The sequence below is a fragment of the Mucor velutinosus genome, assembly GCF_035048745.1.
Source record: "Mucor velutinosus strain NIH1002 chromosome Unknown tig00000165, whole genome shotgun sequence".
NCBI lineage: Eukaryota > Fungi > Mucoromycota > Mucoromycetes > Mucorales > Mucoraceae > Mucor > Mucor velutinosus.
In genome coordinates this window covers 832,558-859,979 of record NW_027041913.1, presented here as the reverse complement: position 1 = coordinate 859,979, position 27,422 = coordinate 832,558, and the positions used below count along the sequence as shown (strand labels likewise).

Sequence of the window (27,422 nt, the reverse complement as noted above, 5' to 3'; positions counted from 1 at the left end):
TTTACAGTCTTTTTATAGAGTTTATGAGATAGCACCTACAAAAAGGGCCATTGTGTCATTATACATGACAAATCTTGAATTAGGGCCGGGCATTTAACCATCGGCTGTCGAACCATCCTAGCAGCCCCTCACCTCACTATTGTTTTCGACTTTTAAAACCATTTATCCAGTATTTGGGATTTTTTTTGGATCAATTGCATGTGTCATTTTCATTCTTCATTTCTCGACAGCTCACGCAGGAACACACATTCAAAAGCAATCTCTGTTGTCATGGTAACGTGGGTGACCCAATCCATGATGAATAAGTCGTACAATATTTATTTCTTACTAGGAAAGTTGTAAATCTCGACACCTTCAACACCTTCAACAGGGAATCCAAAGATTCGACCGTAGAACCATTGCTCAAGTTCTACAGTACGTTTGATGTTTTCAGCGCGCTTGAAACCGTGAGCCTCTCCTTGATATAAAACGTAAGCAACAGGCACCTTGTTCTCCTTGAGTGCATTGACCATCACCTCAGACTGAGAAGGAGGAACAACCCTGTCTTCAGAACCTTGGAAGAAGATGACGGGACATTCAATCGCATCTGCCTTGTACAGAGGAGAACGTTCATCGTAAATGGCCTTATCCTTGGGATATTCACCTACGAGACGATCAGTATATCTGGATTCGAATTTGTGTGTTTCCTTGGCTAATAAGCTCATATCTGAGACGCCGTAACGACAACAACCAGCACTGAACACCTTGCGGAAAGCCAAGGAAGCCAATGTAGTGTATCCACCAGCACTGCCGCCTTCGATGGTCAACTTGTTGCGGTCGACTAATCCTTGATCTGCCAAGTAGAGAGCAGCATTGCAACAGTCATCGACATCTACGATACCCCAACTGTATCGCAAACGATTACGATATTCACGGCCGTATCCAGTACTGCCACCATAGTTGACATCAGCAATGGCGAAACCACGAGTTGTCCAATATTGAATCGACCGGCTGTAGCTGTTGTTGGTAGCTGCAGTGGGGCCACCATGGGAGAGAACACGAAGAGGAGGAAGTCCTTCGCCCTTGTAATTGGGATTCTTTGGAGCGTAATAGTAACAGTAAGCTGATATACCATCAGTAGTAGGGAATACGACTTCTTTTCCAACAGATAAATACTCGGGTTCCAAGCGTGAGGCCTCTGACTTTCTGTGAACGTGAGCAATTGTTTGTGTGTTGATATCATATGAGCAAACTTCAGAAGGCTCAGTAGTGGACGACATATCAGCCACCACGTATTCCTTTCCATCCTTGCTCAGATACACACGGATATAGGCAAAGTGGTCGTATTTGCAGTTGAGGTTAGTCATTGTCTTTGACTTGGTGTCAAGAATAGCAAGAGAATCCTTGTTCACCACGATCAGTTTGGAGGCATCTGACTTGAGAGGCGTGTAGTCGGAAGCGTTGAAGCTCCAAGCAGGGCCCACAAATTCCTGTTCCAAAGGCTTCTCCAACAACAAGCTGACATTCTTACCATCGAATGAATACAAGTTCCAGAATAGGGAACGGTCTGAAGCAAAGTAAAGAGTGCCGTCAATGCCGAAGTTGGGTTGCTTATCAAACTACGAGTCAATCACCTTTTCATTCATGGCCCCATCAACTACACTTACCGAGATGCTTTCATCAATCTTATCACCAGCTACACAGGTGAGATCCTTTACGGTCAATTGCTCGTCCTTAAACTCGACTTTAGCATAATAGAGTTCAGTGAAATCCCAAGGCATATTGGGATGACTCCAACACACGTAAGCGAGCTCGTTGTTGGAAGGAGAGAGACGAGGAGACGAGTAGAAATCCTTGCCCTGAGCGATTACAGTTTCCTTACCAGTCTTCAAGTCAATTGAAACGAGAACATTGACCACATCCTTGGGTTCTTCGTTGACAAAATGCTCCTCACGAATACAGACCAAAAAGCGGTTTTGTGTGTCAATGGTAAAATCTGCATAACGGTAGAGTGTGTCGGCTGCGGTCAATGGCTTGATTTCATCATTGATGATAATGTAGATGCGAGAGTCCTTGTTGTTGGAGAAGACGACGAGATCATTAGACACTTTGAAGGAGCCTCTACCATATTCATGAACGCGGGTCATGCAGTTGTAGCCTTCAGGCAAAAGTGCTTGAGGAGGTGTGTTGCTGTCGTTGATGTTTTGCTTGAAAATTTGTCCGCGTCCTTGCTCGGTAGCTACAGTAGAACACCAGTAGACAAAGCCATTATCCACGCATGTATCGTAGGCAGGAGATCCCGAGGACAATGAGTCTGCTGTGATGGGGGATGGCCATGCGCCAAAAGGTTTAATCTCGACCATGCTGATAGAGTTGTTTAAAGATACAAGAAAGTGAAAGAGAGGGGGATATATTGACGTTTTCACGCAGAGGTTTTAAATAACGGGATTCTTTTTAACCGCTCTAATACAGCGCTCTCGCGTAGTATGTGGAAATGGAATAAATTCCTTCTTTAGGCAACCCTGGGATCCCCATCACAGCCAGAGAAGAGAATACCGAATCATCTCTAATCATAGCATTGAGGACTCATAGCTGTATACACATGGTAAATGGCAATCCCCTCATTTAAGGGGATAGATCAAATACAATTCTTTTAAGAGAAAATAATAAAAATCAAGGAGGTTTTATAAAGATTTTGTGTATGCATGTAAGGCAATGCATCAGAGGCCAATCTTTATATAAAGCAGCTGTTTTTTCCTCTTTCCCTGTCTCTATACCCAAAAAATGGCTTCGTCTTGTGCATCATGCCCACCAAAATCCAATCATCGAGTGAATGATAGTAATAGTAATAGTGCAATCAAGAGATCCAAATGTGTGCGTATGATAATAACATCTTACAGCTACAGTGCACTGTAGTGACAATTGTTCCAATGATCATTCTTCAAGAGACGCATGCTGCCCAGACTGTGGAAGCATCAGTGAAAAGAGCAGCCATCTAGCAGCAGACTCCATGTGCAGTGATGCTGAAGCATGTCGCTGCTCATCCTCATTCACATCTTCATCCTCAGATCACTGCCACTCTTATAGCCGATCCCATGCAGAAAGTCTATCATGGAAAGGAGAGCTGAAATCATCATCGACCATCTCTTCTTGCATCCAATACAAACACAATCTACACAACAAGCATTACAACAAACTGCACACATCCACGGCAGTGGGCTATAATACCGTGCTGCCTGCAAGTAATACGGTGAAATCGCTTGCCGCGACAAGTAGCACCAGCCAACAAAATCGCATTCGTCGCCGACCCTGCTGCTGCTGCTGTCGATCTAGGGCGCATTCTAGATTATGCGTGTTTTTCTTCTTCTTTATTTGCGTTTTAGGTGCCATTGCTACCTTTTTTTGCTGGACTCGCACACCGAGAGTGTCCATGGGCGGTGGAGCAGATTCGCTGAGTGGAGCGCCAGATTGGTGGGCAGGTGAAAGACAGCCGCTGCCATCACCCGATACACCGATTCCCTCACGGCCCTCACTGAGAGCTACATGGCAGATCAATGTAACACTTGACAACAGGGATAATTGGATTCCTACGCATATCACCAAATTGGATTTTGTCATTGTGGATAGTTTGACATTAGCAAAATTCGCATGGGCATCGACTTTATCTGGTTTAGAACTAGCACCAGGCATTATATCGCCTATAAGCCTAACCTTTAATGTGAATTATCAGGCTGCAGATCGTACGGATCCGACATTTCAAAACCTGTACAACGCATGTGGTCCATTAAGTGACTCAAAACAGAGACCAGCATTAAATGTATTGTTAAGGGTAACGCTCACTTTTGTTTGTATATATATATATATATATATATATATATGACATTGGTCTCACAGAAAATGCAATGCATAGGTTTCATTTCATATATTTGGTATTGCCTGGACTCCTTTGGTGACAGCTACGCCTTATACAGGAGGTATACTCTGTCCCATCAAATAAAGACATTGATATCGTGCAGCTAATCATGGAAACATGATGATGTTCATTAACAGTCGAAACCGATGATGAAGGGGGGGGGGGAATAAGTGCATTTCGTTTTTATTATAGAAATGAAGCGACATGGGGATATATTTTTATGCGTTAATGTGAAAATGGGATAATGACAAACAGGGAGTTTTTTTTTGATTTTACATGTTGGATGTACAGACCAGGAATCCACTTCTGTTTCGATAGTTGTAGAAAGTATGCACATGCAGATCAGGCTTGCGACGCTGGAATTTCCTCTTGTTCAGCTGCTCTTGCTCCTCTTCTTGCGCTTGCTCTTGTTCAAGCTGCCTCTGTCTTTCTTCTTCTTTGTCCAGCTCATCTAGGCAGGTATCAAACCAGTGCTGTTCCGATTCAGTTGACGGAGAAGAAGGCTCGCGTAGTAAATTTGCAATCAATACATATTTACGTATAGGCAGATCTATACGTGTTTGATCGTACTCTGCCAGCTTTGAATAACTGATGGATTGTATGTGATGATTTTGTCCAACCATTGGGTTGTATGGACCATTCTGATGTTGATTGCTATAATAATGATAGTTTGACATGTTTGAAGTATTTAATTATCCAATTGTTTTCTGTCGTTTCTTGCCACACATGTAATGAAAAGCTATGATAGGATGATAAAGGAAAAGATCATGTAAAAAAAAAAACGGTTGATGTATGGATGAAAGACGTGAGTAGAACAAAAAAAAAACGTGGAAAAGAAAAACGAGAATGAGGATGCTTATATAGAAAATTGAAAAAAGGGAGTGAGAGAGAGAAAGCAAAATGCCAACAAATAACAAAAAGTATAAAAAGATTTAATTAACTCTGTTTGACTTTTTCCCAACTGATTATCAATGTAATACCACTTGTAATTTGTTGTTGTTTTGCTTTGCCTCCCTTCTCTGTTCCAATGCTGCGGTTGTCAAGTGACGTAAAATGAAGAAACAAAATCTACAAAAGCTTATAGCCGTTTGACATTCGGAAATAATGATTGCTCATCAAAAGCACGACATTTTAGTTCCAAATGATCTCGTTTCGAATAACCCAATATGCATTGCAAGTAGAATACTAGAGGCTAGCATGCATTTAAAAAGTGATCATGTTAATAGACTTGGCTGTTGCTATTCTTTCCCGCTAGTTTTGGAGACATCTGGGCCATTCTGACTTCCATACAATCAAAGTAGAGTGTCAGGGCTACTGTTATCTTGAGTCAGGTGATAAATAATCGTAAATAGATTTGCAATATCCACTTTTTGGGATGTAATTGGTCCAAGTTTTACATCTTGCAGCATGAATTTCTGGCCTGAGAAACGAAAATGTCATTGTTAGTGATTGCTGCGGTTATGCTAGAGTTATTTGCGTGATCCCCTATCAATATCAAAGTTGATCGCTGTCAAAACAGTATTCCGGATGTGATACAAAGCAATCAAAGACCTTTGCAAGAGATTTCTAGAGGGGATCGCAGCAGAGAAATCAACAGGTGTCAAAACTGAATGGATGGTTCCTGAATCGGAGTTTATAGTTTTATATTTTCTGATCTGCCATTGTGTCTTTTGGATAGCATCATATAGATGAAGGCAAGGACAGTGTTTAAGTTTTCTTTGAATGAAAGCCCCAGTACATTGATAATAGCTCAGGCATACATTGGAGCGTGCAGTTCCAGTATAAACGTTTTAGAATTGATTTCCATGAACTGCATTTCAGAAGCAACAGTGACCTTGTTTGTGACCAGTTGTTCTAGCAATTTTTTTTGACATTTATTGAGATTGATGAGAGAAACCAACCTGTTACTGTATATTCTCTTTAATCTAAACATAAATCATGTCTGGAGTCACTGCTCAACAAAAGAAGAAAGCACAACCCAGCCGTAAGGGCAAGAAAGCATGGCGCAAAAATGTTGATATCACCGATGTCGAGGAAGCACAAGAGGAGCTCCGTTCAGTGGAGAGAGTGATGTAAGCTTGAATATGAAGATATCAGTATGAATGATTTCAAACCTAACGTACTTCTTGTTATATCAGCGGTAATGCAGATGATTTAAAGGATGAGGATCTTTTCACTATCGATGTTGCCGGTGATACTGGTGGTAGGTTTTCAATTCTAAATGTTGATGAGCGTGGAATCACTTGAGCTCTGACCATGATGTTATTCTTCAGTGAAACGCAAACTAGCTAAAGATAAGCCCCTCCGAGTGGATGAAATTTTGGATCAAAGATCTGCTGTTCCTGCTGTCAAATCAAAGAAGAGTCCATTTAAGAAGCCAGAGATGACTGACAAGGTTGTTTCCAAGCATGAATTGAAGACATTGAAGCGTAAGATTGAGAACAATGCACCTGTTGCACCTAAAAAGAAGACCAAGAAGATTGTTAATCCTGGAAAATCATATGATCTTTGGGATGAAGGTAAAACAAAATCAGTGTTGTGTAGTATTATGTGTTGATGAATGAAATCTATTTATATAGCACCTGTTGAAGAAACACCTGTGAATGATTTCTTGCCCGTGAAGGCCAAATTAAAGGTGCCCAAAACAGTGACAGTGAAGCCTGCAGCACTGGAGCATATTCCCGCTATTGCCACACCTGAAGGTGGCCATTCTTACAATCCCTCTGTGGAAGAGCATCAGCAATTGCTCGCAAAGGCCAATGAGGCTGAAGAAAGAAAGGTGGAGATTCTCAAGAAGCTCCAAGAACAATTGTCTTACCGTGAGGAATTGAAGCTGTTGGCCAGTGAATTGTCCACATCAGAGATTACAGCTGACGGCAAAATTGTTTCTACGGAAGCCGATGATGAAGAGGAGGAGAACGATGAGCTGGCCGATTTACCCACAGATGATAAAGCCACCAAGAAGCGCAAAGCAGCTGAACGCAAAACTCGTCAACAGCGTCAGAAATCACATAGATTGGCCACAGCCGAATTGGAAAAGAAGCAAAAGCAGCAAGAAAAGGCAATCCGCCAACAGATTGATAAGCTCCGTCAAATTGAACAAGAGATTGCTCAAAAAGTTGAAGATTTGGATAATTTGGCTGAGAAGAGGGGCGAACGTCGAAGCGAAGAGGAAAAGAAGGGCTTGAAGAAGATTGGTAAATACACAGTGCCTGAGTTGCCTGTGGATGTTCAGTTAACAGAAGAACTATGTGAAACGCTTCGTCAATTAAAGGTAAGGTGCACCCTCTCGATTTGATCATATCCCGGCGGCTAATTCTCATTCCATGCTAGCCTGAAGGAAACATGTTCCGTGATCGATTCCACAGTATTCAAAAGCGTAATATCATTGAGCCTAGAATACCTGTTAACCCAAGCAGACATTACAAGCTTAAAGAGTATGAGAGAAGAGCCTATAAAAACTACGATCAAGCTGAAGAGATCAAGAGAAAGAGAAAAGTTGCTGCTGCTGCTGCTGCCCTCAAGAAGTAATAGTAAATGATATATAAAAGCAATTTATTTTTTTTTCCCCCAGTAATATGTAAAATAAAGTTAGAAAAGAACCAGTTAACCGTTAATTGACATGGGTGACCTGCTAGGACTAGTTGAATAAAAGCAATACTTGTTGACCAATTCCATGTAAGATTGAGAGTTTAGATCCATGAACGAGGGAGATGAGGCTAAAGGAGAATGACAAGATAAGCCAGTAGGAGATGAGGATACGGTTCTTCTGATTGGAATTGGCATAGCGAATGTTTGTTTGATGGTGGGACTAGGTTGAGATGCGGATGATGATGATGATGATGATGATGTCTGTGTCTGTGTTTGTGCTTGTGCTTGTGTTGCTGATGTTTGTGGTATAATATTTTTGGCTTGACTAAAATCGTATCTAGATTTGAGTGTGTCTTGTGATGCGGCTAATGATGTTGGCTGTGGAAGATCTGATGTAGATTTCACTTGTGATTTTGATGATTTCTTGTTGGTGTTGTTTGGCTTGCTGAGCGAGATATCCACTTGATAATTTCTGCCATCGTTGTTATCCCAATAGTCTTCAGAGCCCACTTTGTAATTGATAGCGAAATACAGGGTAGCGGCATTTGCTGGCACGTGAATTTTGAACGCAAAGATATCATTCTTTTGAGAGCTTTCTTGGTAGGTTGCTTGAATGTTATCCACAGATTCCCAGTAATCAAATGTGTATCGAATCATCACTGTCTTGTGATAGTTTAAATTACGGACAGATACTTTGCCAACAATGAAATCATCATCTTGCAATCGCATTGTGTTTTTATCAACTCTTATGATCTTGTTTTTCCTATCAATGATATCCGATAGGCGGGTTGGCCAGTTTGAGCATTTGATTGACTTTTTGATGGGCTGTTCTTCCTCATCGGAAGAGCCGCTGCTGCTGCTAGTGCTGTCACTATCATCTTCATCATCATTTGCCCAAAAGATGCTCTTTTGACTGATGGCGAGAGGTGTCTGTGCCTTTCTGAATAAGCAAATATCTTCAAGATTTGTTGTGTGAAAGCGTACTGATTTCAAGCCTATGGTAGGGGAGCAAGGTGCGGACGCAGACTTCGGATTCTTCAGGGATGATTTGAGGCGAAATTGCGGTAAATCAATCTTATCTGCGCCATGTTTCTGTTGTGGGGAAGAGATAGAGGATGGAGGTGATGGAGGCAACTGTGTTGACACTCGTGTTTCAATCTGTACCGAGCTAGGCAGAGATAAGGCACTTGCAACCAATTGACGGGTATAATCATTTGGCTCTTGTAACTGCTGCTCTTGGCCTTGGATGTCCTGTCTCAATATGGCATTGTAATCCAGTGACAGTGAGGACGATCTCCTGTTAAGAGATACTCTTTTTCTATTGTTGATCATTTTGTGTAAAAATGTGGGGAAGGTAGCGCTGAAAGAAAATGTATCAATTGAAAAAGATGGAAGAAGAGAACGAAATCAAAGAGAAGAGAGAGAGAGAGAGAGAGAAAACTAAAACATTTTCTTTTTTTATACACCCAGAGTGAAATTTAATATATATATAAAATACATCATTTGCTTATCATGATGCCATGAAAAGTTTGCATTTCCTGATTGGTGTAACAAAATGTGTATAGAATAGCTGTTTCTTTTTCCTTCCATTTTCCAGGCTATTAGGCTCGCGGGCAGACTGTCAATTGTGGTTTTGTTTTGGTTACATTGCATTTTCGCATCTTCTTTCAACATGATTTCTAATCAATTGATCTTCTATTTTCCAGGCATGGATCTTTTTTTTTTTTTAGCCTCCCTCAATCCATGCCCCCATCCCTTTAAATGTTTCCCTTTTATAACGTCAAGATTGACAGTAAAAATCCATATGTGTAGAATATGGAACGACATCTCAGTTTCAAATCTGTTACACATGCAAATAACTATCAATCTTCCCACACAAGAAAAACGAGGGAAACATTGCATTTTTATTATGTTTGATCTTTTGGATAGCACATTTTCCAATTCAATCCAAAAGCCATTCAAAAGAAAGATGACTGCTGCTGTTGTGGTTGGCCATACGCTTGTTGGAAATTGCTTGGTTGCTGCTGTTGCTGTTGCTGATAACCTGTCATCTGTGCTTGTTGATAACCCACATTTTGTGCTGGCTGATATCCAGTCATTTGTGGCTGTTGGAATCCAGTCATTTGAGGTTGTTGATATCCAGTCATTTGAGCCTGCAATTGTTGTTGTTGTTGTTGTTGTTGTTGTTGTTGCAATTTTTGTTCTTGCATCATCTCTAATAAGCTTTTCTGTCCTGAGCGAGGTGTGGTAGGCGTGCTGGCAGAAGAAGTGGCTTGTCCAAATGGATTGCGACTCGGTTGCTGTCCAAATGGCTGCATAAATTAAAAAACAAATGTTAATTCCGCATGACAAATTTGTTATACTGCACACGGTGATACTCACTTGAGAGAATGCTCCATTCTGGCTGTTGGTTGGACTATCGGTTATACTCAAAATATCTTGGTTTTGTGGCACCAATGAGTTTGCAAATCCTGTACCACTATAACAGGGAGAGAAAAAGACGTACGTTTTTAATCATTCCTGTTGTACAGTGCTGTGTTACCCTTTACGATTACTTACTATGGAATACGGTGGTCACCCACATTACCAAAACTATCAGATCCACCTCTAATGAAGCCGAACAAGATATTATTAATAAGAATGATGTAATCATTACATGACAATCAACAAAAACTTACTCTCGATTGGCCAACATGCTATTCAATTTACTATAATGTGGATTCTGAGGCGCTGTAGATGTGGGTGTGGATTGACTCATTGCGGGTAATGCTGTGTGCATAATCTATACGTTCCATCATTTAATGCACGAGCCATATGGTTAGACAAGGGGAAAAAGTATACCTGACTTGGTGTTCCGAACATGCCTGCAGAATTTGCTTGTTGTTGTTGTTGTTGTTGTCCAAATGGATTACCCGTCATTTGTGCTTGCTGAGTATGGAAGATGGGCTGTTGTTGTTGCTGCTGAGGCATGCCTGTCATCTGTGCTTGCAAAGAAGGCGCACCTGTCATTTGTGCTTGAAGGTTAAATTGATTAAAGTTATTGCCTTGTTGGTAAGGATTACTGAATCCGTTATTTTGCTGTTGCTGCTGCTGAATTGGCTCTGCGAATGACATCCCAGTCAAGCCAGTTGATTGTGGCCATTGCTGCTGCTGCTGTAATTGCTGCTGCTGTTGTTGCTGGCCATAAGGATTCAATAATGAATCGAAACTCTGATTAGCTGGGAATGGTTGAAAGCTATGCTGCAAATGTCAATATTATACAGTTAAATGGCAGTTGAGATGGCACTTACGTTTGGAAATTACTGTTGCTGTTGTTGTTGTTGTTGTTGCTGCTGCTAGCATTACCAAACAAATTGTTTTGCGTTTCTCGATCCAGTGCTTCCCTCTTCTTTCTTTCTGCCTCTCTTGCCTCTTGCTCGCTCTCACGAAGAGCTCTTTGCAAATCCTCATCAGTACTAAACAACGTCGCCTTTAGCCAAACTTCAACTCGATCAAAAACCAAACAGTATTACCCTTCTCCTCGTTTTCTGAATTCTTGCTCGGCCATGCGCTTACTCTCCTCGATGGCCCTTTTCAAATCCTTATCCTCGTCCACGTAGCCAGGATGCTGATATACTTGATGATCTTCTCCTCCCGATCCATTTGCTTTGCCTCCCCACATGACATCATTCATGTAATCACCAACACCTGCCATTCTATCTTGCATTTGATGACGGGAACGACGCTCTTCTTTCAATCTTTGATCATCCAACAATAAGCTTGTGATGTCTTTGGCCTTTTGACGAACTATAGTACACGAACAATAAATGCCCTCGTCTTGTCTGTGTTCTGTAAGCTCTCTCGATACTTACCATTAAAACCAACATCTTTCCCAGCGTCGTCGACATGTTGAAACTCCTTTAAAGTCTTTACGACGTAAATGTTTTCCTTAGCATAAAGCACCACATTCTCGGATCCAACGTGTAGACAGTAATCCAGTACAAGTAAAGCCTATTTCTCTCTACGTTAGAAGCAGCAAGCTGTTGTTCAAGCTGTACATACATACCTTGAATACATGACGCCAGTTTTTGCCCTTGTCATTCAATCTTCTGTCGAGCATATCCATAATTTCGATAAAATCTTGTCTATACACATCGTCTAAATTAACCTCTTTGCTCGGATAAAATGCGTCCACGCTTACTCGTTGAATGTCAATTGGGCGATTTCGTTCATCAAGGAGCCGCTGGGACCCCAGGTATCGTTGGATGTAGCCTCTCTTACTTTAATTTGTACGTCTGAAAAGCCTTTAGCATAATTTTTACTAATAGTTTGATCAGTACCTCGCAGACTCGGGCACAACGACTCTATCACTTACATGCTTCTAACAACACCTTTTCCTGCCATATTTTAGTACTGTATATCCTGATAAGAAAAAGGGAAAGAGACGAGAAAAAGAGAATAAACAAATTACAAAATAGAAAAAAGGAAATAGAAAGCGGGAAAAACAAAGATTGTCGGTTTCAAAAAAAGTCCTAGTTATTGTTGGCCTAATTTAAGCACATGTGTGCAACACTCGTTGTGCGTCATAGTCTTGCTTTATGCTATGACAAAGGCTTTCCCTCTGCGAGTTCAGCCTACGAATGCCACCAATTCGTACGTACGCACGTTTGGGATACAAACCACCTTGGAAAGTCAGAGAACATCAGACTATAGTTGGTTTCAGTAATTCAAGGATTTTGGGGATGAAGTCTGATATCAGAAGGTCGTGGATTTCCACACTCGATAGTTGTATCCCATCCATGTGTTACAATAATCTTCACCAAATGCCATGATCTGCTTATTGCCTGACAAACTTTTATCTCTTTCTACTATTGCATTTGTATTATTACATGAATCAATGATCGCATGTAAGGATCACAGGGGTCTTCCGTAACAACCATTATGAAGAAAGAGTTCACTTAACTGATTATCTATATCTATGCAACATCAACCTCCTCATTAAACTTGCTGGATCATTTGGATTTTTATCGTTCGACAGTCGCATTATACCTCCCCCCACACACACACATATATGCTTGAGTAATCGCAAGAGCAAATCCTGTTGTTCCATGTAATGTATACATGAAAACAGCAATATGATTGGAGCCCAAGCCAGGACATCCAATATATGCTTCTAATTTCTCACGGCACATCTCTGGACAAGAGATACTTACTTTCCCCTAAAAATCCATGTCTATGCAGACAGCAGTGAAGGTTTCTCTTAGTAATAAAAGCTAGTGGTTCCCATCCACGGTCACGGAGTATCAGGTCACGATACATTCATCCTTCTAAACGGTAGAGCAAACTAAATATAGGAGATAATTTAGTAAAGCAAAGGCATGGTATTTCAAGTAGCCTAGATTGTGTATCTCAATAACCACATCATCATGTTAATCTTAACAACATTGCTATCTCGCTGTTTTTCAACACTTCAAATGCCAAACATCCTGGGATATACTACACATTTCAAATAGTGGCAAACCTTCTTGTATATATATAGATATTCCCTTAGTGTATCGTAGAACGAGTTGTCATCAAAGGAGGAGTGTATTCCAATTTGGCAGTTTGCTTTCGAAAAAGTTTACAGTTACCATGCGAATTAAGTCGTCTCAAAAGGCTCTTCACGTCAGACTATAAACCAAACTCGTCGCTCGCAAACCTTCTTTCTCTATTTCTTCCTATTTTCTCTTTTTTCTCTTATAATTTCTCTTTGAATTTCGATTTTGAAATTCGAGCGTTGAAGTAGCATGTTCCTATGACAGTTTTTTGCGTAGAAGATGATGGTGCAATTGGATTTTAGATTGGATGTGATGATGATGAGGAAAGCGAGATTTGAGAGATTTACAAAGTTTAGACAGATGCTGTTAGTAAAACTTTTTGATTAGTATATAAACGTGGGTTATATGTCTATTAAAAGTTATAGAGGGTAGTTTGATTGAGTAGAAGATATTTGGCTTGAGGTTATTGAGGACAATGTGGATGAGTAATGATGGAAAATAGTCAAAATGTACGATTTTCAAAGAGCCGTACCGCTTGATTTTACTAAGTGAACGAGAGCTTCAAACTTAATAGCTTCTGTTTCTTTTTCAATTCTCTATACGATGGTATGGTTATTATGGACAAATAAAAAAAAAGTTGAATATCTCCTGCTTGTAGCTCATAAAATATATGATTTTGAGCAAATTCATAAAGGGAACGTACACCTGGTACTTAAAACCGTTATATTATAATGGATATAACGTAGAGCTATTGAATGGTCTTTGTTTTGTGCAAATCCAGCGAGTATTTGTCGAGATATGGTCAGAAAAGAGTATCATGCAAAATCATGGATTTTTCTTCAAAATCTGCCTGTGATAGCAAGCGAAAAATCTGGTGACGATTTTTTGGTCAGGACAATATTTTCAATATTTCATGATAGAGTCATGCCAGAGCTTCTAGCAATAGCTCATTCGATAGGAAACTTTTTGGTCTACAATGTTTAGTAATGCTTAACAAAATGTTCTGATGACCGATACTGATTAATCTTTAGAAAACAGTCAAAAAATCGCAAAAACAATCGTACCAAATATCAGGCAAATAATGTACACCGGAAACTTGATATGGATACCATTGTATTCTCCTTTGAATTCTCTACAAGTTTCATATAAGTTTGAAGGGGTGTCTACTATCAAGAAACGCGTAATTTTAAGGTCGATAGATTTCGGAATTCTATGGATCATCATTAAGAACAATATAAATTGAAGCTCCGTTGACCTTCTGCACGTGTACACGACACAAGTATGAATTTGACCGAGCATTTTAAAAATTGGAGCGTACGAAAAGGGCCATATTAACTTGCTGGTTTCAAGTTATCAATAGATACTTGACATGATGAAGAATCTTGCTTTTAAGATTAGAGAGTTGTAGCTTGCTTTGTTCGATTAAAGTAAGTCTTCCAATTTAAAGTATGTATATTCCCCCGTTTAAAAGTAGCATCTATGATGTTGATTAACTCAAGAAGTAAGCATTTCCAATGTAATGTTCTCCCTTAGAAGTTGCTCCAATATCATTATTCTACAACATATTTCAGTCTTATATGATTCTAAATTTTTTACCTATGAGGACCTGGATGTATAAAATGTTTTTTTTTGATTTTGAGGTTTTCAACTTTTGAACGATCGAACATCGATTTTTGAAAAATTGATGCTAAAGCTTTGAAAGTAGCATATTCCTATGACAGTTTTTTGCGTAGAAGATGATGGTGCAATTGGATTTTAGATTGGATGTGATGATGATGAGAAAAGCGAGATTTGAGAGATTTGCAAAGTTTAGACAGATGCTGTTAGTAAAACTTTTTGATTAGTATATAAACGTGGGTTATATGTCTATTAAAAGTTATAGAGAGTAGTTTGATTGAGTAGAAGTTGTTTGACTTGAGGTTATTGAGGACAATGTGGATGAGTAATGATGGAAAGATTTTAGAATTTATCATTTTCTGACGACGGACTATTATATCTTTGGATCTGTAATAGTCATATGGTAGATTTAAATGTATGTAGATGAAGGAATGAATATAATCGAAAATGTAGTTTATATTTTTATAAACGAAAAGGTTCCGTGGAAAATTTTTGCTTGTCGGACATTTGCTGTACGAACGGCAATTTTTGTTAGAAGTATATAGTAACCAAGCTAAAAGCTGGTCTTCTTTGATCCCGGTAGTGAGCTTTGATACGGATGCTCCCTTACTTGAGGAACAAAAGTTGTGTGTAGCTGTTGTCGTAACTATTTACATCTTTTGTTACACGAGTCAATTAGTATAAATACTAGAGATAACTGTCAAGCTCAATAAACGAGGTCTTCCTAACTTATAACTGATTCATTATATATCTTATATTATTTTTTTTGGAGGTTCCAAAAAAAAAATTGGGTTCCCAGCAAAATTGCAACCCGATTGGAGTGATAACTTTTGTTATAAGCCAATACTTTGTCAAATAACAATTGTTGTGGAATTTGAGGCTTTACAGACTAAAATTCACGGAAAAAAAAGAATAAAAAAAACAGTAATGTCAACTTGATAAAGGTATATTTTATTATCAAACTGACAGGTGTAAAGTAAACTGAAGTCTCTCTACTGGCCAGGTAGATGATCCTTCTTATATACTATAACAATGGATAAAAGTTCTATTAATTGGATTAACAAATAAGTCAACTCAGATCAACTAATGTCTAATCATGCTAAAAGACAACTCCAGCAAGCTAATCATGATTTAGCTTTGCCTGGATGAATAATTAAACTCTCATCCGAGGTACCCTGATCTATCCTTTCTATAAGGATAATTAATATCGATCTAGTAGCATGTATCCGATAGGTACAGTCTTCTTAGTCTATATTAATAGTACATATCTGAGTGTATATCGCTAAGCATACATCTTTAGCATGTATCTGGATATATGGCATGTCTATAGCATATCGTATGCATGTCTATAGCATGTCTCATATACAGTACAAGTCTGTAGTACATATATATTCCAAGTGTGTATATTTGACATTTACATAAAAAATATTAGGATTTAATACATTCTAATGATATGTGCGTTATCCATGGCCTTATCATAAAAAATATATGTACTCTTTTGGTTAATTAACACCTGAAAGAACTTTTTTCGCTTTTAGTTTGTACTTATGTTCCTGAAATTTAATCAGAAACCCACTCTTTCTAGAATTTCAAAGGTATAAAGCTTTTTTTTTCAAAATGAAAACTGTGTGTCTGATCTTTTTGCTTTGTTTATAGAAAAGCAAAAGCTCACCTTGAAGAAAATGAAGTGCCCCATTCATTAATTATTGAAAGATTTGCGCCTGAAGTACAAGAGCAGCTTTCCAGCATCAACCGAAGTATAGCAAATACAATGCGAGAATTGAAAGAACGTCAAAAGAAGTCGGATGAAATCCAGCAGCAAATGCAAAAAGTGTTTGACAATATAGTCACCGGAAAGCAGCAACTGCAACTGTCTTTTAGAATGGACCAAGGGAACCAAGCAGTAGCGACAACAGGCGCTGTCGCAAAAACCTCTGCCTTGCCAAGATCAGAAGATGTATCGCAATCAAAACAATTTTCGGAAGAATCCCAACAAAGCCCACCACCACCAGGTTACAACAACACCGCACTTGCAACTATTTCACTTCCATACAATCAAGAAGGTGTTGCAGTGAAATCAGGTTTAAATAGATTTCACAAAAAAAAAATAAAGCAATAGTAAAATACAATAGAAATCAACTGTATTTTATTTTGTGTATAAAATGAACTGAAGATCCTGGAATTGAGTAAAAAAAAAAAAAAAAAAGAAGAGTATTTATACATTTGCATCTGGCTTGTAGGATTAGTGATGATAGAGAGCAATAGGTGCTGCTATTGCGATATCTGGCAAATGTTGTTGATGTTTGATTTAAAGTGGTAATCAATGCAGGAGCACTGGCCATAAGGGTCGATTTGAGTAACCTTGATGGGCTTGGGTGAGCTATCGTCATAGCATGATTTAATGTAACCTTGATGGTTTAAAGTGTGATGTTTGTTATTGAAGCATGGAATCCTTTATCTGGGATATTGTGCAACTATGGCAGCAGGGCATAGTTGTCATATTTGAATATGCTTGTTATTGATTTAATTCTATTTGGATAAAGATACCATCACCTATTACGACCATCATGGGTGTGATTGAATACACTGTGATCAGGAGTGATTCATTCACACGATGTGCGATATAAGCGTGTATCTTTACTTTAGTATTTTTAAATGGGTTTTTGATGTACATTTGAGCGCTTTCATTAATAGATCCAAATAGCATGAATTTGAATGAGTGCTATTTGATGAACTTTGGTTTTCAATTAAGTTGCGTTTGGGTGGCTATTTCATTACAGGTGTACCGTTATACAAAATGAGTCGACAAGTGACAACTGTGTGTGATCTTTGGGACGAGTGGACAATAGGTCGAGATGGATTCTGGTCTGTTCAAGAATTAGAAGACAAGTGGGGCGCTAAATGGAGAAAAGACGACAGAAAATGGTTCAATATCCGTAAAAAAACCATTGATTCCGTTGAAGACCTTCAGCTGGATCTTGGTCTCTCCCCCACTTCTGCTGTAGGCGCCCTACAAAAGGTGCTCAACACTCGCCACTGGTCTTTGGATCGCTTGGGCACCGAGCTCCAAAAAGGCGCTTTTTTTCCTTACGAAGAAACGAAAAGAAGAAAATTGCAACACTTCTAGCTGAGCCTTTTTTACCATCTGTGGAATTTGAGGCTTGATAGACTAAAATTCACGGAAAAAAAAGAATAAAAAAACAGTAATGTCAACTTGATAAAGGTATATTTTATTATCAAACTGACAGGTGTAAAGTAAACTGAAGTCTCTCTACTGGCCAGGTAGATGATCCTTCTTATATACTATAACAATGGATAAAAGTTCTATTAATTAGATTGACAAATAAGTCAACTCAGATCAACTAATGTCTAATCATGCTAAAAGACAACTCCAGCAAGCTAATCATGATTTAGCTCTGTCTGGATGAATAATTAGACTCTCATCCGAAGTACCCTGATCTATCCTTTCCATAAGGATAATTAATATCGATCTAGTAGCATGTATCCGATAGGTACAGTCGTCTTGGTCTATATTAATAGTACATATCTGAGTGTATATCGCTAAGCATACATCTTTAGCATGTATCTGGATATATGGCATGTCTATAGCATATCGTATGCATGTCTATAGCATGTCTCATATATAGTACAAGTCTGTAGTACATAAAGTATCTGTAGCTAGTATCACGGATATAAGCATGTGTCTTATAGCGTGGATCATGAAGTGCACATCTGAAGCAACAAGCTCATATTGCATTAATCTTGGTGCCTATCCAGATATGGTAAACATCCGTAGTCAATGTCGGAATACAAGTATAAGTCTATAGTGCCATCCATGTCCGTGGTGCCATCTATAGCCTATATCTTATATAGTATGAATCTTATAGTACTAGCGTATCTGAAGTCCATATCTTCTTATAGTATAAATCGGTATCGTACATCTAATCCAGTGTACATACAGTTTATATCTAAATCTGGTAACTGGATGAACTGTCGGAATGCAGATCATAGTGGATGTATTCCACATTTGCCCCCACCAGTTTCAACGCATGTTGACTAATTCAAAGAATTATGTAAACGATCAGTGATCTGTATTTCGCATTCGCTGACAAAGATATAACGCAATGTGATAGTCTAAAGGTGCTACTGCAATTTGCATGTTGCCCTGATATATCCCATGACAAACATCACTTTACTGTTCTGCAACGTTGAGTCTCTTAGAGCCTCTCAAACGCTTGTCAGAATCATCACGCTTACGCTTTGATTTGGAGGAAGCAGTGTCACTATTTAGTGCCTGTCTTCTCTTCTCAAGCAGCTCATATTCCTTGATCTTTGCCCAGTACTTACGAATGGTTTGAGGGTTGTTGAACGATGCAGCAGTTTCCCAGGAGTTGGCAGCTTCTCCAAATGTCTTCCATTTTACCAAATACTCTCTATTGTGTTCAGGACCACGATGCGCTCTGATCTCGTCAACCTCATATACTTCTTGTTCGATGATAGACTCGTCGATTGCTACCAGCTTCAATTCAGATGGCACATAGTCGCGATGTAGTAGTTCATTCATATCGTCTTTCAACACATATGTAGATCTTTTCTTTTGAACAACTTGATAAGGTCCATCATAAGCGGCCTCAAGTTTGCTTTCTCTATGCGGAAGTCTTACCATAACCCAATCACCAACTTTGAAGTGTGTAATCTTGTGATGCTTATTGAATCGCGTTGCTTGCTCTTCAATAATGCGTTGTGTTCTTTGGTTAATAGCTGGAAAGACAACCTGGTTCATAATCTCTGCCTTCTTGCGTAGCTCACCGAGAGTCATTGGCTTCTTTGGTAAGTTGTCCTTGATCTTAGGATCATCGTAGTCTACGAATCTATTCAATGGTCTAGCAAACATCAATTGAAAAGGTGCACTCTCAGTGCGATACCTAATTTTTGTGTTTATAGCCAGTTGAGTTCCAGGTAGAACCGAGTCCCAGTCATAGATGTGTTCACTGACCATCTTACGAAGTGCATTAAGAATATTTTTAACACCTGATTCGGATGCACCATTGCCCCTAGCGTGGAAAGCCGTAGAGTATCTTTGATTGATGCCAAGTGCTTTACCAATCTCGCTCATCAAAGCACTCTTGAATTCACGTCCATTATCAGATTGTAGTATTTGTACTACGCCAAAGTCTCCAAAGATGGTAGTCAGAGCTCTAGCGACAGTATCAGTTTGTTTGTTGGGCAATGCACGAGTTATAATAAATCTGGTGCAAATGTCGTATACAACTAATATATATATATTGCCATTGTTGGTTGGAGTTAACGGACCAAGAAAGTCAATGCCTATGTGATCAAATGGACCATACGCTACAACGTTTCTCAGTTCATGATAACCCTTTTGAACTACATTGTGTCTTGCACATTCCATACATGATTGACAAATTGCCTTTGCATCATCATATAGACCTGTCCAATGAATACCTTCTTCATGTAGTTTCTTGACAATACTAGCGGCACCAAAGTGTCCAAATTCATGAGTTTCACGAAGCAGTTGGTCTCTCTCATTGTCAGGTGGTGCAATGTAAGCAACGCTTTCATAATTGCCCTCCTTGATCTTCATAGCAAGTACATTCAAGTGCTTGTCTTTATTATAGACTACTTTGTTCTTGGTTAGATAATGCTTTGTTTGCTTATTGTTGCCAATGAATCGTTTCTTGGAGCCTTTGCTTCTCATGATATTCTTTTGTAATTTAGCAATTTTCTTATCACTGTCTCCCGCCAGCTCTGTATGATCTTCTAAAGGTTCATACAAGCGACTAAGTTTGTCAGGTAAGATGTTGTCTAAGCCCTTGATATGAGTGAATTGCAGTTGGGGATACTCGTTTAAAATCTCCATGTAATTTTGAATGACTCTAGTAGGACATTTACATGTGTAGATATAAATCAGAGCTCGATGATCTGTCATAACCTCAATCTCAGGATGCCCGTACAATAAGGGTCGCAAACGAACTAAACCGAATAACACGGCATACAGTTCTCGTCTCAGGACAGGCCAGTTCTGTTGGGATTTGGTCAGAGATTTGCTCAACATCGCCACATAGACTGTGCGTCCTTGATCGTCGCGCTGCGTCAAAATGACTGCAACTGCATATAAGCTAGCATCACATTCAAGATAAAATTTCTTATTCATGTCTGGTGCAGTCAGTAAAGCTTCAGATAACAAGACCTTCTTGATAATCTCAAGTCGTTTGGTGTGCTCATCAGTCCATTTGCTACCAGCATCTGGATCATTTCGTAGAGCATCAATAGGCGCCATCAGTTTTGACAGATTTGGGATGTGTGGTCTCAAATATGAAATAACACCAGCTAGTTGTTTAACCTGTTTGGCAGATTTGCATGGACCCCAATGATCAATGTCAGAGAGACGTCGCATGTCAACCTTGGAAACATGAGGACCAACTACAAAGCCTAGCAAGTAGATGCTAGATCGAAACCAGGAGCACTTTTCAACACCAATCTTTAAGTTGGCATGTGTCAAGCGTCTCAGCACCTCCTTAATCAATTCGCAATGACTGGATAAGGATGAAGATACGAGGCATAGGTCGTCCACATAGACCTCCACGTTGGGCATATCAGAAAACAAAATGTTCATGACAGAGCTAAAGACAGATGTGATTGGGCGCAACCCGAAACAGCAGCCTAACCATCTATACGATTTTCCTCTAAAATTGAACAAAAGCACATTTCTTGATATGTCAGAAATTCTAAATGAAAAATATGCGTTTTTCAGATCGATTTTCGAAAATATTGTCCCCTTCTGCTTGATCCGGGTGAGGATATCCTGTATATTTGGTATCTCAAATTGGTTTGTATTGTTGGGCATATGCTGGTTGATCCTCCGCACATCCATACAAACTCGAGTTTTGGTGGGTTTGCCATCATTGTCCTTCTTTGATACTGCAATGAGAGGGCTGTTGAATAAGCCGTTAGGTCTACACTGTTCTACAATTCCTGCATCCAGCCATTCATTCAATTGCTTTTCGATTTCGGGCATTGCATGATGTGCGATCGGATATTGCTTGACATAGTAATCAACATTCTCCTTGATTGGTATAGTGATCTCAGATTCAGGCACGTTACAAAACGTTCCAGGCTTGATTCTCTGATTCTCATCAATAGCATCTTGGATGTTGCTCATATACTTATTCTCCTCAGCTTGGGATTCAAAGATTGATGCGGTTTCTGGATCAATAGAATGTTTAGTATCGAAATTGACATTTTCGAAATCGATGCTTTCAAGAAGCTCTGATTTCTCTTCCTCTGTAAGATGTCCAATATCAGCAAACTTGTGAGCAACGCCAGTTAGCCCAATTCTAAGTCGATTCAATGTGTCTACACCCAATAGCACATCAAAATCGCCTAGGTCCTGAATAAAATTGGATAGCTCAAACGAGTGATCAAATGCAATGTCATTAAGATATCTTATCTTGATAGCTGGTGTTTTACCCAATCTCTTTACTGAATGACTCAGAAAGTTCAAATTGCCTTCAACAGAAATAATATCTTGGGAAGTGAATAGTAGTTTATTGTGAAAAATGTTTTTATTTAAGAAGGTGGAATCTGATCCCGTATCTACTTTCGCGATCAAACGGACTGGTTTTCCTTCTTTGCTCTCTAAAATAATAGGAGTCAGTAACTGAAATGGATTGAAACTTTCAGGTACATTTTTCACATTAGACTTACAGTTGAGCGAGGCATCCTCTGCTTCAATCTCGTCCAAGCAAGCATCTATTTCCTCCATGGTGACATCTCCAACAGCATCACCAATGTCAGAATCAGTGCTACTTTCCATGGTAACATCGTTGGTCTCAGAACCAGAACCAGACTTGTTGTCCTTGCGAACAGTGGTTGTTTGTACAGTATGCACACCAATGTTCTTCCTTGATTCTCTCTCCTTCTTCCAGTCGTAGAACTCTTGACAACGATGACCGTAAGCACGGGGCTTACCACAAAAGTTGCAGGTTTTGGGATCAGAGGATGAGGAATTCATAGAATACGGAGCAGCAGTAGTAGCCCGGTTAGGCTTGTTGTCAGAGCCAAAGTGCTTCAATCTTGACTTACAGTCAATGGTGTTGTGGTTGGCATTGCTCCCGCCATGCTTCGCACAGAAATACCCAGTGGCAGATACCCTTGCCATCTTTGTTCTTGAACCAGAACCACCAGAACCACCCTTACGCTTACCTCTGATGTCGACCTCAACATCATCATCACCACGATTTTGCTCGTCAACAAGGAACAAAGGCAACACACACTCATAGATCTCGTTGATAGTCCATTTGTGGTTGGAACCATGCTTGACGGACATTTGGTTGACCATCATTTGCTGATTCTTGCGTAACAGCGTGAACTGATAGAACTTGGCTAACATGTTGCTGTTAGGAGGGAAGCCACAATCCTTGACGTACTTCATGAACTTATTCGTATAGTCCTGTAGAGTATCATTGTTCTTCATGCGCATGCTGAAGAGTTTGGCCATGGATTCCTCAGAGTTGATGGGAGCACCAAAATGTTTGCGGAACAATGCCTTGGCTTGATCCCAATCATTACATGCCAGAAGATCATTCTTGGTCCATGATTCGAAGTCAAATGGCAGTGAAACAGGCACGTAGCGTTTCCAAACCAAATTTACTTCATTACCGGATGCTCTGATGACGTTCTCAAAAGCACTGAAGAAATGATCGACTGTGGTGAATCGAGGATGGTCAGGCCAATGCTTAGCTTGTCCTACCACCTGGAAACGAGGGATCTCATTGAGATTGACAGGTCTTGCTTTGGAATCAGCCCTCTTAGTAATTGCACTGACTTGCTTGCTGAGCCATTCGATAGACGCAGATGCTTCATCAGCCGCCAAGCGTTCTTCCTCAGTGTAAGTATCACCAGCGTTACGATGGATCTGATCCAAGCGAGCCTGAGCAGTGTCAATCTTCTTGAGAAGATGATCAACTGCGGAAAGTTGAGCGTGCTCATCCACTTGCATAGATGAGTCATTAGGAGAAGAAACACGGATAGAGTCTTGAGCAATATCCTCTTGAGTGTTTTCGGTAGCGTTGTATTGGTTGTGAGACATGATAAAAATAGTTTTTAAAGTAGAATAATAAAATGTAGAGTATAAGATAAAGTGTAAAAGTGATAACCTTTGAGTTGAAAAAAATGTGGAATTTGAGGCTTGATAGACTAAAATTCACGGAAAAAAAAGAATAAAAAAACAGTAATGTCAACTTGATAAAGGTATATTTTATTATCAAACTGACAGGTGTAAAGTAAACTGAAGTCTCTCTACTGGCCAGGTAGATGATCCTTCTTATATACTATAACAATGGATAAAAGTTCTATTAATTAGATTGACAAATAAGTCAACTCAGATCAACTAATGTCTAATCATGCTAAAAGACAACTCCAGCAAGCTAATCATGATTTAGCTCTGTCTGGATGAATAATTAGACTCTCATCCGAAGTACCCTGATCTATCCTTTCCATAAGGATAATTAATATCGATCTAGTAGCATGTATCCGATAGGTACAGTCGTCTTGGTCTATATTAATAGTACATATCTGAGTGTATATCGCTAAGCATACATCTTTAGCATGTATCTGGATATATGGCATGTCTATAGCATATCGTATGCATGTCTATAGCATGTCTCATATATAGTACAAGTCTGTAGTACATAAAGTATCTGTAGCTAGTATCACGGATATAAGCATGTGTCTTATAGCGTGGATCATGAAGTGCACATCTGAAGCAACAAGCTCATATTGCATTAATCTTGGTGCCTATCCAGATATGGTAAACATCCGTAGTCAATGTCGGAATACAAGTATAAGTCTATAGTGCCATCCATGTCCGTGGTGCCATCTATAGCCTATATCTTATATAGTATGAATCTTATAGTACTAGCGTATCTGAAGTCCATATCTTCTTATAGTATAAATCGGTATCGTACATCTAATCCAGTGTACATACAGTTTATATCTAAATCTGGTAACTGGATGAACTGTCGGAATGCAGATCATAGTGGATGTATTCCACACCATCAATAGTTGCATTTTCATTAATAAATATCTTTGTTTTCCTGTGGATTTTGTAAAAATCGCTTAAAATGTGTTATGTAAATCTGGGTCCCAAAATAGCAGGGAACCCCAAATGGCACCCACTACTGAGAGTTGGTAAATAATCCTTTATTATTATCACGATACTGCAGCAAGTACATAAAAATAAAAGATCAAACGTCTCACGTAATTAAAATTTTTTTAAAAATTACGCTCCCGGGTGGGCTTGAACCACCAACCTCCTGATTAACAGTCAGACGCGCTAGCCAATTGCGCCACGGAAGCTGTTATATTGTTGTCGTGCCTAAATTTAACTTCAAGCCAGATTTGAAGAAAGCGACTAAAAGGCGCCAGCACATACTCGAAGGTTCTGGAAACTGATAGTAGCAGACATTGATCTGATTATCAGTTGCTATATCAAGTATTATATCTACTCGAAAGTTCTATTGATTAAGTAATTATCGATCGTAGAAATAGTGTAAATATAAGTTGTAAATGCATTCAATATGTTGAGGATATAGATCATCTCTGAGAGGCAAATGTATTAAGCGTCGTTTATTACATAAGAGGATCTGAGAATGAGCTGAGATGCATAGTAGAAGTGAGAGGTCTTTATTCAAGCAGCACGAAGGAACATGAGTGGTGCCATCAAATGGCTAATCTATATCCTGGTTCCTAGAGAGTGGTAGCCTATGGTCTTTCGTCCCTGGAAGTGGGTTTCAATTCCGACAAATGTTCTTCCGTCAAAGCTATTAGGAAGAACATTCTATCCTGGATCATCTTTGTTGTTTATCCTTGACTGGTGGTTCATGAGTTCTGATGCAGCACATCCTCGTTACTGGTTCAAGGCTTATACAATTATCCCGCATTCAAGATCAAGGTCCTATTGCTGCGGCACTGTCAAATAACTATAAATACCTTTGATATCTACACTAGTTTTGATCCCTATTCAATCTTGGAATAACATAATAAATATATTCAGTTCTAATTGTATTTACTCTGTCTATATTTTGTTATTCTAAAAACAATAAACAGCATCTTCGAACATAATCTCAATCTATTAGTTACGCTCCAAGTTATTTGTTAACTCCTACCATTGGATCTATCTATCAAGACGTCATTGTTACGATGGTAAAAGGATTTTGTGGTGGTGCTGATTTTAAGAAGCGGTAATTGAACTCTGAGCCTCTTAGAGTGCTGTTCCTGAACTGGCGTTCAAATCGTTTATTCTTACATTTCTTTATTTTGACATATATACTTGAATCTATACAACACATTTGAAATAAATCGAACTTTCCTACGTTTAAATCTTTTGGGTACATAACTTTATATATACATTTAATCGCTGAGATACTGTCTACGTCAAGGCTATTGCAACACATCAGCAGCTTAAACAGCTTTAATTACTTGGTTTTGTCTCGGGATCAACTATTACTGCAAGATCTTCCACACATTTCGCTACACATTTCACAAAACCAGCACCGCAGAGTATCAATATTAAACATGCAAATAAAAAGTATCTAATATAACGAAAATTTAATGTTTATCACGTGACCGAGTTTTCTTTCCTTAGCTGTGCATTCGTACCTGCGAAGCTACCTACGAGTCGTAGGCATTCGTTAAACAAACAAAACGAAATCCAAGTTACTCCTATGCTGAAGGTACAAATTTCAAATGCTATTTTTTTTCCACTTTTTCTCTGTGTTATCTGTGGGCATCTTCATTTGAGATGTAGGTCAGAGATGAGATGATGCACAGAGCCATCTTTTGTTTTACATCAATCTATTTAAAATTTATCTTCCTCAAGCTTGATAAATTTTCCGAGCTATATAAAAAAGGGAGATAAAGGCGAATATATCTACTAGTGAGAGACGTGATCAATTACCAACACCTGTCTTAATGTTACTGTCGTACTATACGATTTCTGTGATATTACAGGTGATCTTCTGTTTTGTTTAGCCAGACACAATAGAATTGAGAGTCTCCGTATCGAGATATGAAATACAAATCTGTTTGTTTAGAGCAGGTTCTAGACATTCACTTTGTTCTTCTCTACCGACTATACTTCAAGTATTCTATTTTGCCATTTTTCAATGTATCTTATCTAATTCCCTCATAGCAAGCAATCCCAATAGATTGACCCAACTTTTATGATAAAGCAAGAATAGACTAAACAACAAGAGCATGATAGGCCGGCTACAAGCAAGCAAAGAAAATATAAAAAGAGAAGATAGATAGGGATTGTGCCAATGAATAGAATGATGCCACTAATTGGATTAGTGATGTACCAAAAAGGTAAAAACTAAAGACGTATTTGTCAAAATTAAAGTAATTCGGATTCATAACCCACTCGTAAGGTATGCTTAAAAATAGAGAGCCCTGCCATGTCAAATTAAGAAACAATTGGAGTTTGATTTACTGGCGAGCAGTAAATTGTATAACAGAGATCAGGCTGTTAGACTGCTATACTCATGCGTAAACATTGTAACCGTTCATTGTGATCTACAATCTAGAAGATGTAAAATAAAGTTTATCCTTTTTCCATCAAATGCTTTCACGATTGTCATTCGGAAATGTCAATACAAAGGTGTAACGGTTGCAGTATTTACTTTACCAATTGTAATCGAACAGAGCAAAGACTTCTTGTAAGATTATATACATAAATGGAATCCACCACTATAACACTTTCATATAAATATCTGAATTGACGT

At 39.0% G+C, this 27,422-nt stretch overlaps 9 protein-coding genes and 1 non-coding gene across 10 annotated transcripts; 3 read left to right on the top strand and 7 right to left on the bottom strand.

The window, feature by feature from the left end:
- Positions 1-317: 317 nt before the first annotated feature.
- ATC70_003231 (uncharacterized protein) lies at positions 318-2,342 on the bottom strand (the record flags this gene model as incomplete). The annotated part of the gene is made up of 2 exons (XM_064822595.1): positions 318-1,589; positions 1,647-2,342. The coding sequence occupies 2 exons, from the start codon at positions 2,340-2,342 to the stop codon at positions 318-320; spliced, it is 1,968 nt and encodes a 655-aa protein (XP_064679195.1).
- An 856-nt stretch (positions 2,343-3,198) lies between these two features.
- ATC70_003230 (uncharacterized protein) lies at positions 3,199-3,669 on the bottom strand (the record flags this gene model as incomplete). The annotated part of the gene is made up of 1 exon (XM_064822594.1): positions 3,199-3,669. The coding sequence occupies one exon, from the start codon at positions 3,667-3,669 to the stop codon at positions 3,199-3,201; it is 471 nt and encodes a 156-aa protein (XP_064679194.1).
- A 495-nt stretch (positions 3,670-4,164) lies between these two features.
- Positions 4,165-4,515, bottom strand: dpp4_1 (Dipeptidyl peptidase 4; the record flags this gene model as incomplete). The annotated part of the gene is made up of 1 exon (XM_064822593.1): positions 4,165-4,515. The coding sequence occupies one exon, from the start codon at positions 4,513-4,515 to the stop codon at positions 4,165-4,167; it is 351 nt and encodes a 116-aa protein (XP_064679193.1).
- Positions 4,516-5,830: 1,315 nt separating this feature from the next.
- Positions 5,831-7,423, top strand: ATC70_003228 (uncharacterized protein; the record flags this gene model as incomplete). The annotated part of the gene is made up of 5 exons (XM_064822592.1): positions 5,831-5,964; positions 6,031-6,095; positions 6,166-6,411; positions 6,472-7,166; positions 7,226-7,423. 5 exons carry the CDS (start codon positions 5,831-5,833, stop codon positions 7,421-7,423), a joined length of 1,338 nt encoding a protein of 445 aa, XP_064679192.1.
- Positions 7,424-7,498: 75 nt separating this feature from the next.
- On the bottom strand, positions 7,499-8,815 carry ERG24_2 (erg24, C-14 sterol reductase; the record flags this gene model as incomplete). Its single annotated transcript, XM_064822591.1, has 1 exon — positions 7,499-8,815. The coding sequence occupies one exon, from the start codon at positions 8,813-8,815 to the stop codon at positions 7,499-7,501; it is 1,317 nt and encodes a 438-aa protein (XP_064679191.1).
- Positions 8,816-9,441: 626 nt separating this feature from the next.
- CDC11_1 (Cell division control protein 11) lies at positions 9,442-11,866 on the bottom strand (the record flags this gene model as incomplete). Its single annotated transcript, XM_064822590.1, has 11 exons — positions 9,442-9,795; positions 9,866-9,962; positions 10,043-10,090; positions 10,162-10,265; positions 10,325-10,718; positions 10,774-10,938; positions 10,996-11,269; positions 11,335-11,473; positions 11,529-11,607; positions 11,664-11,783; positions 11,838-11,866. 11 exons carry the CDS (start codon positions 11,864-11,866, stop codon positions 9,442-9,444), a joined length of 1,803 nt encoding a protein of 600 aa, XP_064679190.1.
- A 4,521-nt stretch (positions 11,867-16,387) lies between these two features.
- Positions 16,388-16,735, top strand: ATC70_003225 (uncharacterized protein; the record flags this gene model as incomplete). The annotated part of the gene is made up of 1 exon (XM_064822589.1): positions 16,388-16,735. The coding sequence occupies one exon, from the start codon at positions 16,388-16,390 to the stop codon at positions 16,733-16,735; it is 348 nt and encodes a 115-aa protein (XP_064679189.1).
- A 678-nt stretch (positions 16,736-17,413) lies between these two features.
- Positions 17,414-17,743, top strand: ATC70_003224 (uncharacterized protein; the record flags this gene model as incomplete). The annotated part of the gene is made up of 1 exon (XM_064822588.1): positions 17,414-17,743. The coding sequence occupies one exon, from the start codon at positions 17,414-17,416 to the stop codon at positions 17,741-17,743; it is 330 nt and encodes a 109-aa protein (XP_064679188.1).
- Positions 17,744-18,808: 1,065 nt separating this feature from the next.
- ATC70_003223 (uncharacterized protein) lies at positions 18,809-23,728 on the bottom strand (the record flags this gene model as incomplete). Its single annotated transcript, XM_064822587.1, has 1 exon — positions 18,809-23,728. The coding sequence occupies one exon, from the start codon at positions 23,726-23,728 to the stop codon at positions 18,809-18,811; it is 4,920 nt and encodes a 1,639-aa protein (XP_064679187.1).
- A 1,194-nt stretch (positions 23,729-24,922) lies between these two features.
- Positions 24,923-24,996, bottom strand: ATC70_003222. Its single transcript has one exon. It is a non-coding gene; the product is annotated as a tRNA-Asn (tRNA).
- Positions 24,997-27,422: the final 2,426 nt, after the last annotated feature.